This window comes from Argentina anserina, chromosome 7 (genome assembly GCF_933775445.1).
Source record: "Argentina anserina chromosome 7, drPotAnse1.1, whole genome shotgun sequence".
Taxonomy (NCBI): domain Eukaryota; kingdom Viridiplantae; phylum Streptophyta; class Magnoliopsida; order Rosales; family Rosaceae; genus Argentina; species Argentina anserina.
Window position 1 is genome coordinate 357,730 of NC_065878.1, and position 9,116 is coordinate 366,845.

Consider the following 9,116-nt stretch of genomic DNA (forward strand, 5'->3'; position numbering starts at 1 on the left):
GATCATAATGATTCTTAAAATGAGCAAATCTTGGTTTATGGAGATGATCACAAGAGTTGAGCATATGGTTTTGGTCAATTTGTGCACTTAGCTGTTAAATGAGGTTTTTCTCTGTTATTCACAAAGTCCTTTCATTTGTTGAAATATGCAAGTTATTTGATACCTTAATATCTTTTCTCTTGCATATACTTGTGTGTGAATGATAACTATGAATCTGAGTGAAAAGAAGAGAGTATACATTGTGAGGAGGATTAGATTGATTAAACATGTTAAATGCTTATTGTCTCGTATCTGACTTATTCATACTATGAAGCATGTCTATGAAACTTGGAATTTATGTGTTTACATTCAAATACTTATAAACTTGAAATCTATGTGTTTTGAGATTCTGAGGCAATCATTTAGGAGCAATAGTGTCTTGTTTAGTTTTATTTTGCTAAGGGACTAGCAAAAACCAAGTGTGGGGTAGTTGATAGGAGCATTTTGTGCGACGTTCTTAACATGTTTTTACCTCAATATGTACTTTTCTTAGTTCTTATTGTTGTACTATTGAGTCATTGAGTCGTAGTAAGAGTCTTGGGCGGTATTGCATGCATTTTTGTGCTTACATGAGTTAAAAATGCAGAATTAGTCTAGAGTCCTAATTTGAGTAAGAATCCATGTAGGACTAAGAAACCTAGTTGGATTAGCAGTCTTTATCTTTCTACGTTTTGGTCGCATTGGTGATATTTTGAAAGTCTTTGCACTAGGAATCCTTGCTAGACTAAGAAACGTATCATTTGGGAAAGTCCTACTTGAATTGAAACTCTATTTGCGTAACTTTCCTAAATGAACTTTTATGTTCTACTAACTTACTTGTTCTAGCAAGTTTTATTTTTGCAAATTAGAAACTTTCCTAATTTAGTTGAACTCATATATTACATGTGTCTTTTTAAGACAACAATTGTCTAGATTATGACATAATTTTCGAAACTAATTATCTCTTACTTATGATTTTATTTTCTTATTTTTCGATTGGATTTAAGATATAATACTAAAGAAAATAAAGGAGAATCCATGCACATGGAGTCATATTATCAACAAGTCATGCAATAATGAAATAGAAGATGATCATTAATGGAATAAAGCATGACATGAATTAAGAAATGGAGTCCTTTCTGTGGAAAGAAGAAGAGAAAAAGGAAGAAATAAATGTTAAGATTAATTAAGTGAAAAAAAGAGAGATGGATCCATACATATGCAACCTAAAAGCTAGAAGATGATCACTAAATGAATAAAACATGGCATGATTTAGGGAATAAAACATGGCATGATTTAGGGAATAAAACATGACATGATTTAGGAAATAAAACATGACATGATTTAGAGAATAAAGCATGACATTGATTATAGGAACTTGCTATCTCTTTCCTCTATATATATAAGGTGTCACCTCTCAAATAAAATCACTTCTCCTTTGCATTCAAGAGCCAAACCTTTGCCAAAATACTATCTCAAACATCATTCACCAAAACAGAAAGACATTCTCCCACATTAACAGTCTAAGGAACAGTTGGATTCACTTGGTACGATTATCCATCAGAGTTCTACCTTACCACAGTATCCAGCATTTCAGCGTAGGGTACAAGTTTCTTAACATTCCATACATTTCCATCAAAAGGCATGAACTCGATGAATCGAATGTTGATTGGCTTTTCACGTGTCAGTTCTACAAAATTACAAATCTCATCATCATTGAACCCACGCATCAGAACGCAATTTACCTGAATAATAAATAATCAGAAACAATGAGTAATAATAATCATTCTAAAAGCAAAGAATACATAAGCAAGAAAAACAACATACCACAACAAGTTTGAGAAACAGGAAAAATACCTTAACAGGATTATAACCGAGGTCTATGGCAGCATTAATTGAGTCCATAACCCTTTCATGGCCTTTACGCCTGGTCAGGAACTCAAACTTGGCCGGGACCAGGGTGTCTAAACTAATGTTGACGGCGTTAAGGCCGCATTCTTTCAACTTGGGCAGTTTCCGTGCAAGAGTGATTCCATTAGTAGTGATAGCCAGTGTTTTTAATCCCTTCAAGTTAGACAAGTGCAAGCAGATGTCTTCTATATCTTTCCTTACAGTTGGCTCTCCTCCAGTCAGACGAATCTTATTGACCCCGGAGCTTACAAAGAGATTAGCCAAACGAACAAGTTCATTCTGTGAGAGAATGTTGGAGGCAGGAGTGAGGTCGACACCCTCAGCCGGCATGCAGTATTGACATCGCAGATTGCAGCGCTCTGTTAAGGAGATCCTCAAGTAAGTGTGATGCCTTCCGAATGAATCAACCAACATATTGTTGGAGACTTGATTGAGCTCTTCCGGCAACGTAGCACTAGTGCAAGTTGCATAAGGGGAAGCAGCAACCCTGGAGGAGCTGGGCCCGGTTTCAAAGCACGAGCACTGATAAGATTCAAATCATCAACTTGAAAATGTGGGATGTAACATAACTGAACAAAAGATAGAAATGGAGGAGGAAGAGAGAGTTACCAGGAAGGAATTGAAAATCCGAAAGCCTGTACGAAAGTTGGGAAGATGAGGCTTCATCATCTTCGCAGGAGAATGGATCAAATGAAGAGCGGGGTATAATGATCTGAAGGAAATTGGGTTTGGGTGGTGAGACCAAAGCAGACAGCAGAAATTGGAGGGCTAAACCTTACCCGGCTCCTTTGGTAGTCATCTTGTCTTTCCTTTTGGAAGAGACGAAAGGCCGCTCAAATTTGGTGAGATGAACTGACTGATCACGACTCCTCTAAACTACGATTTGGCTCTTCTCTCCGGATCTCAGCCGTTTGTCCATTCAGCAGAAAGAGGAAACAAACGCAGTCGTGGCTCACGCAGCCGAGATTTTTAGAGATTATAGACTTAAATAATGAAATCAGTTAGATGTCTGGTGAATAAAAATTTTGCTCATTCTAATTGAATCTCATACTTTTTAATGCATAATCTAGAAATTATTGTAGAAGAATTACTCTAATTAGTATATGTTAGTCTAGTTAAGGAATGATATATAATCACTGAATCTACAAGATACTCAATGTAATGTCTATATATAAAGCTTCCTTATCAATGAATAAATATATACTTCTCCATATTCGATGCGTTTTACATTCTTCTGTAACACGTTATCGCCACATAGTTCTAACCCTAAGTTCCTAGGTCTAGAACCCTAATTTCTGAGAAAAATTCCTTATGTCATGAAAATAATTCGACAGAAGAAGACATAAATTCCTTCCGTCATGAAAAATTCGACAGAAGATGATGAAAAGTCATGAGAAAAAATTCTACTAAAACAAATCGTAAAAAAAACAAAAACAAAAACCAAAATCGGTTTTGACTTAGGGCACCCAGAAAATTGCTCTGGGCACCCCTGTCCTCCTCCAACGTTGACCTCGTGCCGACGAGCCTCCCAGACTCCGGTGTTCAGATCACAACCTGCTCCTCCTCGAAAATTCGACGACGACGAAGATCGACCCAATCACATCTTCTTGCGCCGCCGCTGCACGCACATCCCAGAACGCCGAACCGAGCCAGATTTGTTAACCCGGCCTTGTTCGATGACTCCTCAGCGTCACTAACGCAGCAGTGACGAGCCCCAGTCGGCGTCGTCCAACCCAGTCCAACGGCGATCCTCCTCGACCCCTCCCCCCGGTGCGGCTACACGCTGCAAGCCCAGCGCTTGCTCGACCCGTCAACCCGAATTTTTGAGTCTAACCCGGTTCGGTGAGAGAGGTTTTTACCTATTCTGGTAAATTGATAAATTGGTAAATGGGGAATGGTAATTTTCCCGGTAAAAAATTATTTTTACCCTACTGTTACTTTAGTAATTTCATTTTTTTATTGATTTCATGTGTGATGAATTTAAACTAACCATATGTTTTCATTTTGGTGAAATTTATCACATGACGATATGGAATCGAATGGCGAGAGTTACTTCATGATGTATATTCGTGGATTCAAGCATGATCGTGGAATCAAGCAATAGCAACACTTATATGCTGTTTATTTGGCAAACAACCAAGTATGTTTTATTTAACGTTGCTGCTTTCATGCAAATTTAAATTCCTTTGAATTTTGTCTTTCCTCGGGGACTTTCAACCTCCTTTTCCTTTTCAATCCGATTCTTTCGCTTCGCGGGTGGTATACAGGGATATGATTCACCTGGTACTGAGTTTTAGGAGCGGCTGGGAGTACCGCTGTTACCATTCGTAGTCATTGGGTGTAGCTACAAGTTTGAAAAAAATGGGACAAACATCGGTTTGCACGGAAATTGTCACTTATACCATTGGTTTGTGACAAAAATTGTCACTTATACCATTATGACGGAATTTATCACGATTTATTGAATTGAGTTACCATAATTTGGGACTTGACCTACAATTCAGTACTTGGAAGTTGTGTCGTATATTGATACATAATGAATCTTCCCTCTTGTTGACTGCATGTTGGATGTGTTTATGCACCTAGTTCAGATTAATTTCTTTTGGTGCAACATCGTTTCATTGAAAGACAGAAACATTATGATCAAAATATACAAGAGCGAGATATGAGAAGTTCTTGAAACAAGACGCTCATATATATGGAAGACCATGAGAATATCTTCTCACTATTACGGATTTTTAATGAAATTATACATTGCGGTTATTAAATGAAAATAATGAAGCATAAATGCTTCGGTTAATAGTCTAAATGACTAGAAATCCGTTTATTCCCAAGTTTAATGTGACTAATGTTACTTAGTCTTTACAATTTTAAATTGGTTCATGGTCAAGATCTCAATCAAATTGTTGGTTATAAAATTCTCACGTAGTTCAAGTAAACGAATATACGAGAATGTCTCGATGCATTTATGGTTTCATGACATTACCTACTACATTTAGTGTCATAACAAAAGCAATATGTTAATGCAATGTAATGCACTACATACTACATGACACTACCTACATAAGTCCACGTTTTTAATTGTGGCATAAGATTGATGTTTTGTTATGACATGTTTCCACCTTGTTTTGGTGATGATTTGTAGTGTTACATGTCATGTAATGCACTCTATTTTTCCACCATTCTAAAATATGGTGATGTTTTCACAAGGTTCGAATTGAACTAACACATGAAACTTAGGAGGAGTGGCAAACTATAACAGGTTCGACCGTTCGAGAGCCAAGATGGTCTGTCCGCCGCCCGGTTTACCCCCGTAAGACGTTTAAAACTTTTTGGCCAGAAAATTAGCCCGAAAAAGTCACCAGAGATGTCACCGGAAAGTCGCCGGACCGTCGTTGCAGCCCTGTCGGACCGTCGCAGCCTTGCTGCCGCTCCCCCCCCCCCCCCCGCACGACCCCTGCATGGCACCCCTGCGCAACCACCCTGCAGTCCCCTGTAACAGCCCCGCACAGCCCCTGCAACCGCCCCGTACGACCTCTGCAGCTGCTCTGCATCACCCCCGCATCGCCACCCCGCAGCCCAGCACGGCCCCCTGCAGTTCCCCTGCAGCTTCCTTGCACGATGACACTGCAGCCCTGCCTAGGCAGCCTCGCCATGGCCATACGACCCTGCAGTGCTACTTTTTGTCTTTTGCTGATCATAGTTACTTGATCTAATGGCAACGTCCTTACTCTTTGGCACACATAAGTTTTTCATATGTTAAAGAGACATTGAGTGCATAGCTAAATGAAAGCTATTAATGGATTTAGTTTTAATCCATTGTGACTATGATGACGAGATCATCACACATAGAATCAAGAGCTATTTAGGTGCTCAAGTTTAAATGCCTTATGGAATCATGATTCTAGTCACATGCTTTTATGCATCAAGAGAGCAATTGAACCTATGAAATGGTTTTTGTCATACTAGTTGTCTACATTGATGAATTCACAATGATACCATATATAAAAATTGGTGAGGCGATAAGCTACTTGAAGACAATCCTTGTGCCAACATTATTTATCACTTACAAACTCATTGTGAAAGAGTTCTTATATATCGCTTCTAATGATGTAGCGCATCTCATGAGTTGAAATAGTGTGAATTGTATTTTTTCACAATACTATGATTCGGAATAATGAATTGATGACTTGTTTAGGGTATTCTTTTGAGCAAAGATGTTTTACGGATAATAATATTCCTCCAAAGTAATGGAGATGTAATCTATCCATTATCATGTGCATAAGCCCCCTCTATGATCCTTCATTGACTATGTTCAATCTCCAAGCCTATTTTTTAGCAAAACTTAGGAGTGACATACACCCTCCTACGCTAAAGAGAATGAGGCATAAGATGGAAGCCGAAATTGACTTATCATGATTCACTTTTAGGATACAATATATTATGGTGATACATATATCATGGTTAAACTCAAACCATAATAATTCGATGTTATGGGGCACCCAACACAATGACAAAAGTTGAAAAAGCCTTAAATTTTTCATGATTTACAGATTGCGGACTTGTCATTGTGAGGACCGGTTCACCTACTTTTAGGTGGATTATTGAGGTTCTAGTTGCGGCCACTGATTCCTAACATCCAAGGCTACCTACTCACAAAATTTGAGCCAATTTGGAAACTTGGAACATGGTGAACCGCTCGACACAATTGGGGTCACTGACCTCCAACAAGTTTTCCGGCCGGTTCGGTACCTTTCGGACTGGTTCAGGTAGTGAGGCTGATGGCATTGGATTCCTAACACCCGTGTTTACTTGCTTGTAGAATTTCGTAGCATTCAAGGTTTGGAAAGTCAGTGAACCATTCACGGAAGTGTAAAACAGAGGTCCGGTATTGGTCGTTGATGTGCCTAGGCTTCCAACGAACCAAAATTTGAACCATAAGCTACAGCTTGTAGCGTGTCTTGTTTTACGGTATCCATCTATACCACCATCATTGACGTTACGGTTGTAATGATTCACATGTTAGTGTTTCAAGTCTAACAATATGCATGTTTGTTAACAGATTATGTTAACAGTTTATCGTCTACATATTTTATGTGCCAAATTGCGCCTCCACAAGCGCGCAATGATGGGTTATTTGATGTTGAATTTTATCTCTGAATAAGACATGAACTTCCACCTATGTCCGCTTATATAAAGACCTTAACAGGTGATCTCGTTTAGTCACTTTTGATGAGCTAGTCTCCCCATTGTTAGGGGGAGCGCATAACAAGTTTGTTCAAGTTAAACGACTTGGTTTTGTCGTGGTTTGCCCCACTGTACCTCATCATGTTCCTAATAGTCATACAAATGGAAGTGATGAGATTAGAGATATATGCTGCAACTATGCCTGTAAGGATTGATGTCCGACAAATGGACATGTAGTCAATCTTTGTTGGTGACGTGGTGACTCCACAGATGTGGTAGATGGTGTCACTAGGCCATGGCTCTTACGAAAGTGGAGAGAGACCACTTGGTTCGATAATACTTGTTGAATGCGATTTATGGCACAACTTGATCTATGATCAATGATACTCACTCGTCTGTTTTCTTGGATAATGGTTATTATTGGGGGACGTCTCAATGTCAATACTAATCCAAATGTGAGATCTCGAAGAATGACGATGTTGAATGAGTTTGACGTCGAACTATACATACTCCGTTGAAGCAAAATTCCAACATTGTAGAGTGGCCTACATGGAAAGTGCTATCCGGTAGGAATTGATGGTGATGATCGACCCATATCGCCGCCACAGCCTCCTAGAAAGCCGTAGGATCCAGTTTTAACAAGGAGATAGGTCATTGGTCGGGTAATGCCAACACCGTAAATGTAAATCCTATCGGTTGTACCTTTGTTAGGCGTAGTGAGAAAGAGAAGAGCTTAGACTCACCTTATGGCGCAAACTCTCTAGTAAAACGCCCCATAATCAAATATAAGACGGCTTGTTCTCATAATACCTTGTCAGTTAGGTGGTTTCCAAAATAACTGAATTTGCAGCTTGTGGTTACATATCGTCTCTGTTAGGACTAAGTTAAGAGATGTAGATAAAGATCCTGAATGGATTGGTTTTAACCTAATTCAAGTGCCTTCAGACCACAGAGTGCGATAACTTGATTAAGGTATGGATTGTAAAATGAAGTGTGATTGACACTTGATGAACTAAGAGTCAAATGCTGCTTTTTGAAGCTCTTTGCTCAAAACTCAAGGCTCACCACCATGACAATGTAGGAGAATTCACTTCGAAAACTTTTTATTGCGTAGCCGGGATTGGACATCCCCATAACCCTATATTCACTCTGCATGAATGGATGAGCAGGAGCGACAATTAAGCAGTTAAAGCTTATAGCTAGGGCCCTCGTTACGCGTAAGTAATTTACCCATAACTGTCTGGGGATATGCAATATTGCATGCAACTGTACTTAAAATGAAAGGATCTTGAGAATACTAAGTCTCAAAAGTGATGACCGTTATTGATGATGTTATTCATCGGTTGGCTAAAGACAACAAGGACATTAAACCAATGCCTACAAGTATTCCATGAATCAGTCGAAGTCCTAAAATACGTGTTTCCGCCGTATGAGCGATGATAAGTCTTAAGAGATGAAACTCTCTACATTTAAGTATGATATGTGTATGCATGTACTTATTGTAATATGCATGACTCGAAATCTCATTCGGTATAAACTCATAATGCCAAGATGATGGCTGAGTGCGCCCACACATATGTCAATGCTTGATCACAGTACGTTATGACATCAACTCCTATATCCCAACACAAAAGACACTTTAATGAAGCGATGTCAGAATCTGCCAAGATTCATAGGTCAACTTCCACGGTACCTATAGGGCAGCTCACTTGTTGGAAAATGCTGCATTTGATACCATTGGAAAGCTCTATGTATCTACTTTCCAGGGACACCAACCATTCTACCATATCTCTTATATTGAGTGAGTTATAACTGTTTTAGTAAAATAGGATGAATCTGTCCGGAAACTGCAGCTAAGTCAACTTCGACGGAGCTTTATGATCAGCTCAGAATGAACTAGGTTGTGAGCCATATATCACTGGAAAGCCACGGGTGTCTATTTTCCAGAGCTTTTTACGGTTCATCCATATATATTGTATTAAAGAAGTTATGACTGTTTA

At 39.1% G+C, this 9,116-nt stretch overlaps 1 protein-coding gene across 1 annotated transcript; it reads right to left on the reverse strand.

Moving 5' to 3' along the window:
* Nucleotides 1-1,551: 1,551 nt before the first annotated feature.
* Nucleotides 1,552-2,851, reverse strand: LOC126802790 (GTP 3',8-cyclase, mitochondrial). The gene is made up of 3 exons (XM_050530494.1): nt 2,539-2,851; nt 1,876-2,451; nt 1,552-1,763 (listed from the first exon to the last, which is right to left on the reverse strand). The coding sequence occupies exons 1-3, from the start codon at nt 2,596-2,598 to the stop codon at nt 1,587-1,589; spliced, it is 813 nt and encodes a 270-aa protein (XP_050386451.1). The 5' UTR covers nt 2,599-2,851; the 3' UTR covers nt 1,552-1,586.
* Between the last annotated feature and the right edge of the window lie 6,265 nt (nt 2,852-9,116).

Coding starts and splice junctions, on each gene's coding strand:
- LOC126802790 (XM_050530494.1), bottom strand. CDS start 2,598: ATGATGAAGCCTCATCTTCCCAACTTTCGTACAGGCTTTCGGATTTTC. Junction 2,452..2,538: donor GGATTTTCAATTCCTTCCTG/GTAACTCTCTCT, acceptor GAATCTTATCAG/TGCTCGTGCTTTGAAACCGG. Junction 1,764..1,875: donor TCGGTTATAATCCTGTTAAG/GTATTTTTCCTG, acceptor TTTATTATTCAG/GTAAATTGCGTTCTGATGCG.